At 34.7% G+C, this 14,512-nt stretch overlaps 1 protein-coding gene across 1 annotated transcript; it reads left to right on the forward strand.

Annotated features, from left to right (window-relative positions):
- Positions 1-1,080: 1,080 nt before the first annotated feature.
- On the forward strand, positions 1,081-14,193 carry LOC144835464 (uncharacterized). Its single transcript, XM_078690547.1, has 12 exons — positions 1,081-1,191; positions 2,401-2,427; positions 4,896-4,992; positions 5,332-5,628; positions 5,985-6,096; positions 6,861-7,027; positions 9,516-9,664; positions 10,350-10,491; positions 10,891-11,205; positions 11,567-11,626; positions 12,018-12,148; positions 12,753-14,193. Exons 1-12 carry the CDS (start codon positions 1,081-1,083, stop codon positions 13,398-13,400), a joined length of 2,256 nt encoding a protein of 751 aa, XP_078546673.1. The 3' UTR covers positions 13,401-14,193.
- Positions 14,194-14,512: the final 319 nt, after the last annotated feature.

Here is a 14,512-nt window from a genome sequence, read left to right on the forward strand (position 1 = left end):
ATTCAAGTTTATTCGTCATAAAAAATATTTAGGCCTACATAGGTTAAAATACAAAAAAGCAATGTACGGATTATATATAAATAACATAATAGTATAAAACAACCAATTCCATATAATGAGAGGGAAGTCATAATTAAATGTTTGAAAATTATTTGATCATAATCAAGTATTCGGAGTTTATTTATACAAATATGTTCAAAGAAAATAATAGATGAAAATGAAAAGGATCTAAAAAACAAAATGAAATGTAAACTAGGACTATGTCTTAATTTTAAAAAGTAGCGCACAACACACCAAGTTGCGAATGTATAACTTGCGTGTTTTTTTAATGTTTCTATGCAATGTCTGGTATATTTCAAGCACTTTTAACCGCCCACGTTTCCTTCGCAATTAATCGGTGTTCAGATACTGAATTCCCCACGCTGATTTTGTATACCTTTATATCCTGTTATGTTGAATTGGCCATGATACAATTGTATTGTGCGTTTCCTACTATACCTTTATTTATGATTCTATCCAGTTCATTGCACGAAGTACAATGATCTGATCTATAAATACATATACCTATTTATTCCTGCATATTGATATACACCTATCATATCTGGTAAGATTTGTTTTCACCTTTTATCAATAATTAGGCCTAAACCTACGTCTAGAAAAGGATCGGTTCTATGACTTTGTGGGAGGACTGTTTTCGGCTTCCATTACCAAAAATGCGTTTCGTTGGAAGGAGGATAGCTATTGCTCAATCCCCAAATAGGTTGGTGCTCTGTAAATAAAACTGTATACCTATTTTATGTTATCATGGAGAAATAACTAATTTCTCTATGTTTATAATCACATTATTATTCATAGTCGCTCGCTATTTTGATTACTATGATTGGTCATTTTAATACCAGGGCAATACATGCGCGCGCAGTAACAATCTCGGAAAAAAAAACAGGCCTCTCGTCAGTGTGTTTTCTCGGACCCCTGTGAAATCTTGGGATGAATTTTGGCAGACACAAACACATGCTGACTGACAAAAATATACCAATGTCACTGAGAAAGAAATTGTTTAACCAATGTGTGCTATCAACTATGACATATGGTTCAGAGACATGGGCAATAACAAAGGAACTTGAACAGAAACGTACAACTACTCAAAGAGCAATGGAAAGAAAGATGATGAACTTATCGCTTCGAGACAGGGTAAATCATACAATCATCAGAAAAAAAGACAGGTTTTACAGATATAATGGACAAGGTAAGACAGTCAAAATGGAGATGGGCTGGGCACGTGGCAAGATTTCAAGATAATAGATGGACATACAGATTAACAGAATGGCAACCAAGGGTAGGAAAGAGGAAAAGAGGAAGACAGAAAAGAAGGTGGAGAGATGATCTAACAACCAACATTGGAACGGCTGCAAGGACTAGGACAGCAAGAAATGTTATGAGGAGGATGATGGACTATGGATGAACTATGCCTAGATAGATAGATAGAAACTACCAATTTCGCTGAAGCAAAAAACTCAAAGATAGAGATTTTTCGCAGAAAGAGATTTGAAATACGGAATCATGCATGCGTATAAGCTGACGTTTTCGATTAGCGCTTAGTGAAAAACCGGCTTCAAACATTAGGTTTTGGTGTGTCAAATAAATTCTGGTATCTTAATCCCACCTTCATGTCTACAATATTTAATTATTGTAGAAGTGTTCCGGTTAGTCTTCTTCTGTGTTTTTGAGTTACCCTTATGTTGATTAAATACTACTAATATCATGTAAGTTATGGAATAATCATAATCTATTTTAAATATGTAATAATTCATGGTTATCATTCATTAATCCATGGCTATTATGATTATGGAAATCCTTTAAATATCCTATTCGGCTTTTCTCAGAACTGAAACTCGGCGTGCTAAATCAAACGTTATACATACACAAAGGTAATTGTGTTCTATTTGTGTTTAGTATGCTGCTATTGTTATTGTACACACACTGGAATCAGTGACTTATAATATTGGTTCTTTCTAGATTAGTGAATATTAAATCGAGAGAATGACAACATGATATGGATGGGTGAATTGATTGTTAATGGTGTACGTTGTTCCTAGAGTCGGTGCATGCTCTTAATGGTGTACGTTGTTCCTAGAGTCGGTGCATGCTCTTAATGGTGTACGTTGTTCCTAGAGTCGGTGCATGCTCTTAATGGTGTACGTTGTTTCTAGAGTCGGTGCATGCTCTTAATGGTGTACGTTGTTCCTAGAGTCGGTGCATGCTCTTAATGGTGTACGTTGTTCCTAGAGTCGGTGCATGCTCTTAATGGTGTACGTTGTTCCTAGAGTCGGTGCATGCTCTTAATGGTGTACGTTGTTCCTAGAGTCGGTGCATGCTCTTAATGGTGTACGTTGTTTCTAGAGTCGGTGCATGCTCTCAATACCTCTGGTGAGTCTTATTTCCTCTTTGATTTTACATAGTATTCGGAGTTACTTTATTTATGTGAGTGTTTTACTATAATATTAATATACAGTTTAAGAGGATTGATACTAATAATTGCCTAGTCGGCCCTGTATCCAAACCTCTTTGAGTAAGTATGATCATGTTATTAGTAGAGGACGCGTAGGCCTAATTAACTGAGTTAATGAGACTTAGGGCCTATCAGTATGACTGTGTTTATAAAGTGTTGGTTAGTAGGAAGGCAAACATAATGGAAACATAGTAGGTGTTGTATTTAAATCTCTATAGTGAGATTATAATGTAGTTAGGCCTAGGTGTAAGTGCTATACCCTACATTTTAGACCTGTTAACTAAGTTATGATAATTATATAGTAGTACATGATTTATACCAATAATTAGTTTATTATTATATAGACATAAGTCAATATCACTTCGTAAACATTCTTTCGCAATTTGTTTTTTAAGTGCTATCCAATTAATTTAAGTTATGTTTATCTTGATGTTGTTTCTCCGAATAAAGATGCTTTTGATAACATGTGCTAATGACACAGTCGGCTCACATTTATCGGAAATATATAAAGCGTTATTGGAGTTAATACCTATAGAGACTTCTCTGTTATTGAAGGCACGTTTATAAGCCTATTTTTATTCGTTATGTATGTCACCGTACATGATCTGCAATAGTTCGGTGTAAATAGTCAAAATATATATGGATAGCCTACTGTATAACAATTTGATTAAATTAATTAAATGTGGTTTTATAAATGTGGTATTTATTATAAATGGTAATTCATAGTCGGTGTATTTTATAATACATATTTGGGACACGTGGCGTTTCATACAAAAATCGTGGATTGTGTTGGATTATAACAAGACGCAGGCCACGTCTAGATACGGTACTACTCATACAGTAGCAGGTGTTAAAATGCTATATATTTTGTTCAATTTTATAATAAGGTAACGGTCTTCACGTACACGGATAACGAAATGACACAATTATCCTAATGGTACTGCCGACTTTTACAATAATTTACATCATAATTAGAAGTGTGTTTACACTGGGTTAAAGTAATCTCGCATAAATACCATGATTGCATTATGAACAGGATATACATTTTAAAATACGTCAGTGAAAATAAAGCTTAGTTCTCCTCTTGGACGTAACGCAAGTACGTAAGCGAAACGAAGGTAATGTGATCACTCGCATTAGATTGTCATAGTATTGGTTAGAAAGTTCAAAGAATGGGCAACTAAAAACACCTAATTAACCTTAAAGAGGCATACGATGATTCTTTATTTATATATATATATATTTTACTTGTGAAGTTTCTCTTTCTGTATAGCTATGAAATTATGCAGATATTGCATGCTTGGTGTGTTATAACATATGAGATCCTCCTTCGAGAAAATCATATTTTTAGTCGCGTGGACGTGACTCTATAGTTCACTATGTCGGTCGGTCGGTCGGTCTGTCTGTCGGTCCGGTATGCGTTTTATCGCTTTCTGACTTTATCCTGATATCAGTTTAATCCAGCTAAGTCAATTTTTCACAGTATATTCCTTATGGCCAGGAATCGATGTGGTTATGCTTTCACGGTGCGCAATAAAAAATTACGTGGTCTACGCACGATTTAACGAAATCACGTTTGTAATCATATCTTCACAACCATGAATCACAATTAAATAAAATTTGGTACTCATAAATTTCAGGGCATAAATCATCATATGGCAATACAATTACGTGCGTAGCGCATGTAACGCATGCGTACGCGCGCTTAAAATTTTCAAAATTTATTTTCGATGAAATAAGAGTACGTTTCAGGCAATTTTAAGCGTTTACAAAATTGCGCGTTAAATGTTATTGCGCACTCTTTTTGCCCGATTTCTGTTTTCTTGACTTACTTTTCAACTCGAAATTACGTTATACGAGCACGTCAAAAGTGACAGGCTACGCACGTGTAAATTAAAAAAATATAAATATTTTTAAAACATTTCAACATTTTTAAACATGTTCAGTAATTTCGGTCAGTTGGTAGGTTGGTCGGTCGGTCGGAAAACACTAATGAGCACGCGACTGCAGCCATCTATATGGCCTTGTTTCTGAAGGGATTCCTATTTCCTCGAATCGCGTAGCGCTTATGGAAATTATAGTCTGGTGAGAAAAAATATTGACTATTAGGCCTAAAGGAGGATCTCAAATGTTATAGAATATCTTTTAAATAAGGCAATATCCGTTATATTACATAAAAAAGGTTACATTTGCCTTTCAATAAGAATGTTTCCAGTCACTTAGAGTTAATGTTTTTATTTTGACACTCTCATTTTAGTTTGTGTACTTCGATGATGTCATACTGTACGATTATCATTTAGAACGATCATTCCGATCATTCATTTCGACCAATCACGTTAATACTTTGTATACTATCATTAACAACTAGCTTTTTATTGTTCCAAAGACGATGGCAGAACTCTCTTACACATTAAACATTTCATTGTGGACGTTCCAGATTTGGATTATTTTGAACACTGTCTGCGCTTTCAAAGTTACATCATGTACGTAGACACCAACATTTTGTTTATTTTAACTATTTAAGATTAAATTCTGAGGAAACGATGGAACTTATACTTCTTATAGGTAATACACCTCTGTTTAAAAATAGAAATATTTGCTTGATACGTTAATAAATCTTCTTTATAATGTTAAATAAATAACGACTTTCTTTTTTCAATTTTTTTCTTTAATAAACATTTTTTAATATTAACTATTTCACTGTCGTTGTTTTGTTCTTTACAATTTTACCATTATTTTCTTTGTTGTACAGTAATTGTTGGGTGCGGACACAACTATACTATATGCTGTACGTACCTAAACATTTTTTTATTTTATTGCAGCACTTAAACTGACGCCCGTTGATCCATATTCGTTGGCCGGTTCCACCCTGAATTTCACATGTACGTTAGATCAAACAAAAACATCGTACAATGCCTCGGATATTGAATGGAAAGTTGACGAAGTACCTATTAATTCAGGAACAAATACTGCCGTAATCTCAAGTACAGAAGCCATTCTTACCTTAACAAACCTAATCATGACAGGTCATGAACATTGGATCGAATGCTTTTTACTTGTAGAAAAACAAAATGGAAGAGTAACGACAAATAAATCAGAATCGTCATTAACAGTTGGTAGTAAGTTAGTCAATGGCATACATAGTTTTGAAAACATGATTTGATCCCACCAAAGTTAACGATAATTGATCCATGAAGCGAACTTACGGGTAATCATGAACGGGACCGAGGTGTATCTTGAATGTTACCTTTATGAAGTCCTAGAATCTAATTAATCACCGTTAATAAAAAGAGATGTTGCGGCGGTGCATGTGGCGTCCCAGATTAATGATATATTTAAAACATTTGTTTTCGTCTGTTATTGTATGTGGTTGGAGACTGAGATGAGAGTTGTTATTATTGAAAGCCACTCCTTACATGTAATAAGAATCCACATAACAGATAGTTATATACCTTACTATATGTGTATCTTTTAGTCGTGCCATCGTCTCCAGCATTAAACTGCAGATCGACAAATATTGTTGATTATTGGTGTACATGGGTAACGGAATTCACCGGAGTTAGAACTGTCTATACATTTCAATTTCAGTAAGTGATTTGTATTATTGATAAATAAGAAAAAATAATTAGAATCATTGCTTTTCTCACAAATAATAAATTTCTTATACCTAAAGAAATGTTTCATTTCAAATGAAACATTTCTTTAGGTATGTCTAATACAGAATGCATGACCTTTCCTTACCTCGGCTCCATCATAACACTGTCGGATGTAGCCCTCCTCAAACCTTTGCCATGATTCGTTTCTGTTCTGTGCTGGCCTAGCCAAAGATTGTCCTGTATTAGAAATAATGTCGTCCCTTCCCTTCTGTTGCCGGTTGTCGGCTGCCATTCTTACTCTTCTCTTATCACAGTGTCTCGTAATGTGACACCAACCACTTGTCTGTTCATCGCTCCTTCATTAAATTCAACAGCTGTACGTGCATAATCAAATATTATACAAAAGGACAAAGTAACAAAATAATACTATTATATTTACAGATTACTGATTACAGATTATTGATTAAATATTATTGAGTATTACTGATTAAAGATGATTGGTTTAAGATTATTGATTAGAAATTACTGATTACAGATTACCAATTACTGATTACAGATTATTGATTACAGATTACTGATTACTGTTTACAGATTACCGATAACAGATTATTGATTACGGATTATTGATTACAGATTACTGATTACTGTTTACAGATTACCGAGAACAGATTATTGATTACAGATTACTAATTACTGTTTATAGAATTTTGATTACTAACAATTAATATGGAATTATAAATTGTTTTAATTCATAGAAACAGTTCTAATGTGTGGATCGACTGTTCTAATAAGCTAAACGACAGCACGTGCAAAGTTTCAGAAAGTGATGAAAATCCAATGACAGCACATCTAGTACGAGTAGTTGTTGAAAATATGTTTGGTACTGCAAATACAACATCCACATTTGATTCTAAGACTGAAGGTCTGTAGGCAAATATTTAGCACAAGTTTGGGAAATATAGATCATTACCATCAAATTATTTCATAAAATATACAAGCACCACAGACGATCAAATTTCTAATCCCTTTTACGTGACTTATGTGATTTATCCGGCGGGGATACAAGGTTTCGTTCAAAGAGCTTTTGAAGTATAAAATAACGAAAATCATAATTTTTAATCTTAAATAATATCTAAATTGTTTGAAGATTAGCATGACGAATAAACACTAGTAAAGTTAGGTTTGCTTTTGTGTCTCCTAAATGAACTAATGTTCGGTAACCTTAGAATGTCTCAATGATTCTGTTGTTATGCTACAACCGTCTTTTGATGTACGACAGACGTTACTTATTTAAATTAAAGATTCACTGAAGTAACTCTCATGGCTGTACGCACGATCTAATCGTTAAAGATTCACTGGAGTAACTCTCATGGCTGTACGCACGATCTAATCGTTAAAGATTCACTGAAGTAACTCTCATGGCTGTACGCACGATCTAATCGTTAAAGATTCACTGAAGTAACTCTCATGGCTGTACGCACGATCTAATCGTTAAAGATTCACTGAAGTAACTCTCATGGCTGTACGCACGATCTAATCGTTAAATATTCACTGAAGTAACTCTCATGGCTGTACGCAAGATCTAATCGTTAAAGATTCACTGAAGTAACTCTCATGGCTGTACGCACGATATAATCGTTAAAGATTCACTGAAGTAACTCTCATGGCTGTACGTACGATCTAATCGTTAAAGATTCACTGAAGTAACTCTCATGGCTGTACGCACGATCTAATCGTTAAAGATTCACTGGAGTAACTCTCATGGCTGTACGCACGATATAATCGTTAAAGATTCACTGAAGTAACTCTCATGGTTGTACGCACGATCTAATCGTTAAAGATTCACTGAAGTAACTCGCATGGCTGTACGCACGATCTAATCGTTAAAGATTCACTGAAGTAACTCGCATGGCTGTACGTACGATCTAATCGTTAAAGATTCACTGAAGTAACTCGCATGGCTGTACGCACGATCTAATCGTTAAAGATTTACTGAAGTAACTCGCATGGCTGTACGCACGATCTAATCGTTAACACTGAAGTAACTCTCATGGCTGTACGCACGATCTAATCGTTAACACTGAAGTAACTCTCATGGCTGTACACACGATCTAATCGTTAAAGATTTACTGAAGTAACTCGCATGGCTGTACGCACGATCTAATCGTTAACACTGAAGTAACTCTCATGGCTGTACACACGATCTAATCGTTAAAGATTTACTGAAGTAACTCTCATGGCTGTACACACGATCTAATCGTTAAAGATTCACTGAAGTAACTCTCATGGCTGTACGCACGATCTAATCGTTAAAGATTCACTGGAGTAACTCGCATGGCTGTACACACGATCTAATCGTTAACACTAAAGTAACTCTCATGGCTGTACGCACGATCTAATCGTTAACACTGAAGTAACTCTCATGGCTGTACACACGATCTAATCGTTAAAGATTTACTGAAGTAACTCGCATGGCTGTACGCACGATCTAATCGTTAACACTGAAGTAACTCTCATGGCTGTACACACGATATAATCGTTAACACTGAAGTAACTCTCATGGCTGTACGCACGATCTAATCGTTAACACTGAAGTAACTCTCATGGCTGTACACACGATCTAATCGTTAAAGATTTACTGAAGTAACTCGCATGGCTGTACGCACGATCTAATCGTTAACACTGAAGTAACTCTCATGGCTGTACACACGATCTAATCGTTAACACCGAAGTAACTCTCATGGCTGTACGCACGATCTAATCGTTAACACTGAAGTAACTCTCATGGCTGTACACACGATCTAATCGTTAAAGATTTACTGGAGTAACTCGCATGGCTGTACGCACGATCTAATCGTTAACACTGAAGTAACTCTCATGGCTGTATACACACGATCTAATCGTTAAAGATTTACTGAAGTAACTCTCATGGCTGTACACACGATCTAATCGTTAAAGATTCACTGAAGTAACTCTCATGGCTGTACGCACGATCTAATCGTTAAAGATTCACTGGAGTAACTCGCATGGCTGTACGTACGATCTAATCGTTAACACTAAAGTAACTCTCATGGCTGTACGCACGATCTAATCGTTAAAGATTCACTGAAGTAACTCTCATGGCTGTACGCACGATCTAATCGTTAAAGATTCACTGGAGTAACTCTCATGGCTGTACGCACGATCTAATCGTTAAAGATTCACTGAAGTAACTCTCATGGTTGTACGCACGATCTAGTCGTTAAAGATTTACTGAAGTAACTCGCATGGCTGTACGTACGATCTAATCGTTAAAGATTCACTGAAGTAACTCTCATGGCTGTACGCACGATCTAATCGTTAAAGATTCACTGAAGTAAATATCATGGCTGTACGCACGATCTAATCGTTTCATTTTGTTGTTTTTTCAGCCGTACCTTTGTCACCATTAATTTATAGAGTTTCAGTGGGGGAATCAAACGTCATAGTATTCTGGAAATTACAAGAAGATTGCCATTATTGTAACTCGCTATGGTTTCAACTTCGTTACAGACGTTTAAATGAAACATGGACAGAAGAGGTATGAAGTTACAATCATTTTCACTATTTGTTTTGTCATATTTGTATCATCAGGAGACAACACATTGTGGAATAACTATCGTATATCACGAATGTACCAACTCATTAAATTTGAATGTAGTAAAATCGGCAATAAATATATATTTATTACGTTTGTGTATAATATATATTTCAAATCGTTAAACAACATAATAATTTGTAGAATATTTTCGACTCACTTCCTTCAAAAAGATTACGTTGTTTGGCTTCATTAAACAATTCTTCAAAATATTAAAGCACGCTTTTTAAAAGATTGTTATTCCGTTATTTATTTTAATTTATTTATTAATCTAAAGGCAAATTACTAAAAAATGACAAGACTGTAGGTATCAGTGGCTAGATCTCAAATGGAGATGAAAAATAAAATATGCAAAGACCTAAATCAAAATTTCGGGTAGTACTTGCCCTCCATCAGCAGTGCAAGTGAAAATACTTGCAACTGATTTTGTGGTAAGCTACTGTGATGACATGACAATAATAATTCATTCATCTTCTACAACACATCTGAAACTTTTGACGCTCGTGATCGTACAGTTTCGTTAGAAAATGTAACGATTCTTAAACGTAACAAAATGCTTCAAAATAAAATAAGGTCATGTAGCTCCCAATGATTGACAAGGTGACTAAAAGCGAATTGTTTTTATTAGATTGAAAAACAGCATAAAAAGCAGATCATTATTGAGGAGATTACGACAGCGGTAGCTGAATATGAATTTCAAGTGCGATCAAGGTTTTCATTAGGCCTACATCACCAGTTCAGTGATTGGAGTCCAATTGTCACACTGCCCAGTGAGTTTTAAAGTCATTTGGAATACGTATACCTAGTATCTAGATCGTTTCTACAAGTTTTTAAATTGCATTCAATGTTCAAATAACCATTTGTAATGATTAGGGTCATTACATCCAATTTTACAGCTGTCACTATAGTGTATTTAATCCACCTCGAGTTGTATCTAACTGACTTATAATAGTCGGCTAGATAGTATCTGGTGACAGCTGCAAGATAAACTTGTCATTATGTGCTCACTAATCATATCTGCATTAATAATGACCAAATGAAATTAAATATCAAAATCCTCATAATGTATATAAAAAGAACAGTTTACCTTCTCGACCAATATATACCGTACGTGACTAGAATATTTTCTTTTTTATTGTCTAAAAATAATGGAAAATTTGTTTTTATAGTTTCTATGGTCATAGACGTGAACGTCACATCGTCAGAAAACGAAAACGTCTTGTCACTACAATGGGAAACACCAAATGAAGAAACTCAGTATTTATACCGCATTACGGGAAACTATACTGGACAATCACTAAATGAAAGTGTTGAGGAAGAATTAACATTGAATAACATTGACATAAATGTGCCGTGCAACAACATCACAGAGAACACCATTGTCTATAATCTAGAGCTAAGGAGTGTTCAGGTAGACACGTTTGAAGTAGAAGTCGAAGGTCCTCCAACCAGGATATTATATGAGTTCAAATGCTTGAAACAAGGTGTGTTGGCCTATGTCTCTTTATTATACCTAGAGGGTTCGCTTGTGCATGTATTTGGAAAACACCCATATTCGGGGTAAACTTTGTTTTCATCGTCAATAAATACTTAAACAACTAATAGTAAATAAGGGTTTCATTATATGGTTAAATCATAACCAAAAGTATGCACCAACTTTCTGTATCATTGAGTAAAGTCAGGAAATCATTTGGCTTCTTCTCAAAAGCTACGGTAATATTCTGAAAAGTGCTCAACACTTACTTTACTTTAATGTTGGCAAATTTGCATAATCTATTTTACTTCATGACATAATGTATAACTAGAGATAGAGCCTCATATTTACCAATTTCATTTCTTTTTTAGGTTTGGTGACCGAGATACAACCCGTAACTCTGAATACAGTTGCAGTACAATATGAGCCTAGTATGTGAATAAGCCTATTAACAACTATTACAATTTAGAATAGCACACATGTCGAGTTTAATTGCGACAATGTTAGGCCTACTTATTGTTGTTTCTCTACTACTGAATGCTTAGAAATAGCCTCACTACTGCATATAATATCTTCTTATGGCAAATTTACCAATAGCCATACGTTAATCTGAACATAGCGTAATTTTACTACCTGCTTGAATAATATTTTGGGTGCATTTGTGTGTTCAAATTAAAGAAGTGCCTCTATTGTTTTAGATGTGATCGTATTGTTCATAATCCATATCGAGAAAAAAATGATTGTTTCTCTTGTTTTTCTTTTACAATGTTCATGTTTTCAAAAAATTTGCAACAATTCATGATCTATTTGTTGTACTTTCAGATGAATTTATCATTCCGTTTCTTGTGGTGGGAATTATTATCTTATTTGTTATGCTGTTTTTTGGAGCTTTTAATGTGTATATACGTAAGCGAATTTTCATTGAATGGCCTGAACCAAAATTCTTCAAAGTGGTAAATATCATTATTTTTATTGCTTTTAAGTTAAAGATGTATTGTCCCCTTGAAAACATATTTTTCAAAATTTGCCATTTTAATGTCACATAATAGTTATCCTCTTTGACCAAAAAATGGACCGAAAAAAATGTATTTGCCTGAAAAATCAGTATAGTAATTTAAAGCAAAAAATAGTCAAATTGGCTGCCAGTCAATGGTTTTTGGTTTAATTTAACAATTTATTTTTGTCATTTTGTAAGTAAGAACATTTTTTTTTCGTTTTTTTCTATGGAAGTGACTTTATTAAAACTACAAAATAACCAATCCAAAGTCTGATTTAATTAATCTTTATTTTTCAGGTTTTTGGGGGACATACATCTTTAAGGGTTAGGCAGCCTAGATGATTTTTATTTATTTGTCATCTTTAATAAGGATAACCCGTGTAGATCCTTCATTAAAAAATGATATTAAGGGTCCTCTAGCTAAATGATGTAGGTGTGTATTTTACGAAATTCAATCCACTTTACGTGGTAATGAAAAGTTGTTTAGAACCACGGATTCACTTTATTTGTCCTAACAGATGTGAAATAACATGTTTAATAAAGATATCTCTTTTATTTAGGAAATTAGCCCCGTTCGTCCTCGATCAGTAGAAAAGGAAGTTTTTGATGACTTGAAGACGAAGAAGTCGGACTTACCTACATCGTACCGCAGTTCAACGAGTTCTGATCAAGGATTTCATGAGTTTAGTCCTGATTCCCAGATAGAAGAGAAAAATATTTACATGGTTGTACCGTCTATTGACCAAGTCTCACCAGTTACGAAAAGTGGTTTTATAAACTCATCACCAGTTACCACTGACAAAATGGCAGTTAAAGAGAAAAGCACGGCATACTTTCGCCTGCAACAAACAGGTGATGATGATGCACTGCAATTGTCTCCATTACTCGTGGAAAGCACAAGAAATAAGCAGGACTCAAATCCTTACACGCCAATGAGGTCAGTTTCCTCAGATAAACCTCAGAAGTCAGAAAAATGTGGAGGAGAGAACGTTACAGATCCTTACTGGAAATTAGATGAGGTTCTACGTGTAAAAGTAGACAACGCACACGCTGGTTTGACGGAGTTTATTCCAGTCTCTACATGCGATTATTACAGCAGAGAGGAAGACATAGGGGACATCATTGGAGAAGACGAAATTGATAATCTTCTGAATGGTATGCCACAGACAAATGTAGAACTTATTGAAGATGGCCATTTTATATTCTAGAATTATTAAATGTTTTAGTGTACGGTACTGACTTTACTTTATTTGTATATAAAATAATTATTGGAATTAGGCCTATATTTTGTCTCGTTAGTCACAGGCTAAATTCTAATTTCATGATGAAACATGATGAACTAAACAGGCGTCTCCTTCCAAAGAACTAAATCGTTAATGATATTTTTTTCCATTGACTAGAGGTTATATCCTTATTTAACCTTTTGAAGACGTGATCCGTTTCCCATACGGGGTAATTTACTCTCCCAGGACGCGAGGCCCGTATATGTACGGGTTGACTTTTGGGGGTCACTGAAATTGCACTTTTTGAGCATTTGACTTTGACCTAGGTAAAAAAATGACATTTTTCGGAAGGCAGAAAGTAGTTGCAGAAAGTTACAGTTAAAAATGTATTTTGAATTTGAATTAAAAATACCTTATTTTAGCCTCAGTGACTTGGGGTAGAAACCTCGCGTCTTCAAAGGGTTAATCTTTATTTATAACCTAAGAAGGGTGTATATATATAAACTCAGATCTCGGATATATATCTAAGATCTCGGATATAGGCCTATATGAGTTTCTAGATTCATCTAGAAAACTCATAGGCCAACATCTGTGTTTTTCTAGATTTAATTTAGAATACTCAGATTTTCTGAGATTGTTTCCATTTTCTAGAATTAGAAAACACGGGATCCATATTAACCAGAGGGTATATGTCTAATCGAAAGCTCCTAAGTATACAAGGAAAATCATGCATATATCTTTATGAAACGAATTAATGGTAATGTTTTAATTAGAACAATAAATAGTTATATTGTAAACGAGTTCTAACTATACCATAGGTAAACTAAAGTAATCTATTCCTCATTCGGAGTGTGGGCCAGGCCTAGTACTGCTGCAGTAGTATTATGATACTTAAACGAGTTCTAACTATACCATAGGTAAACTAAATTAATCTATCCCTCATTCGGAGTGTGGGCCAGGCCTAGTACTGCTGCAGTAGTATTATGATACTTAACCGAGTTCTAACTATACCATAGGTAAATTAAATTAATCTATCCCTCATTCGAAGTGTGGGCCAGGCCTAGTAGTGCTGCAGTAGTATTATGATACTTAACCGA

This window comes from Antedon bifida, chromosome 2 (genome assembly GCF_963402885.1).
Source record: "Antedon bifida chromosome 2, ecAntBifi1.1, whole genome shotgun sequence".
Classification (NCBI taxonomy): Eukaryota; Metazoa; Echinodermata; class Crinoidea; order Comatulida; family Antedonidae; genus Antedon; species Antedon bifida.

Bases quoted from the DNA above. Each gene is read 5' to 3' on its own strand.
- LOC144835464 (XM_078690547.1), top strand. From the start codon at position 1,081: ATGACATATGGTTCAGAGACATGGGCAATAACAAAGGAACTTGAACAG. The intron at 6,097-6,860 runs GTAAGTGATTTG...TTTAATTCATAG, and splicing joins GTCTATACATTTCAATTTCA to AAACAGTTCTAATGTGTGGA. The intron at 10,492-10,890 runs GTGAGTTTTAAA...TTGTTTTTATAG, and splicing joins TCCAATTGTCACACTGCCCA to TTTCTATGGTCATAGACGTG.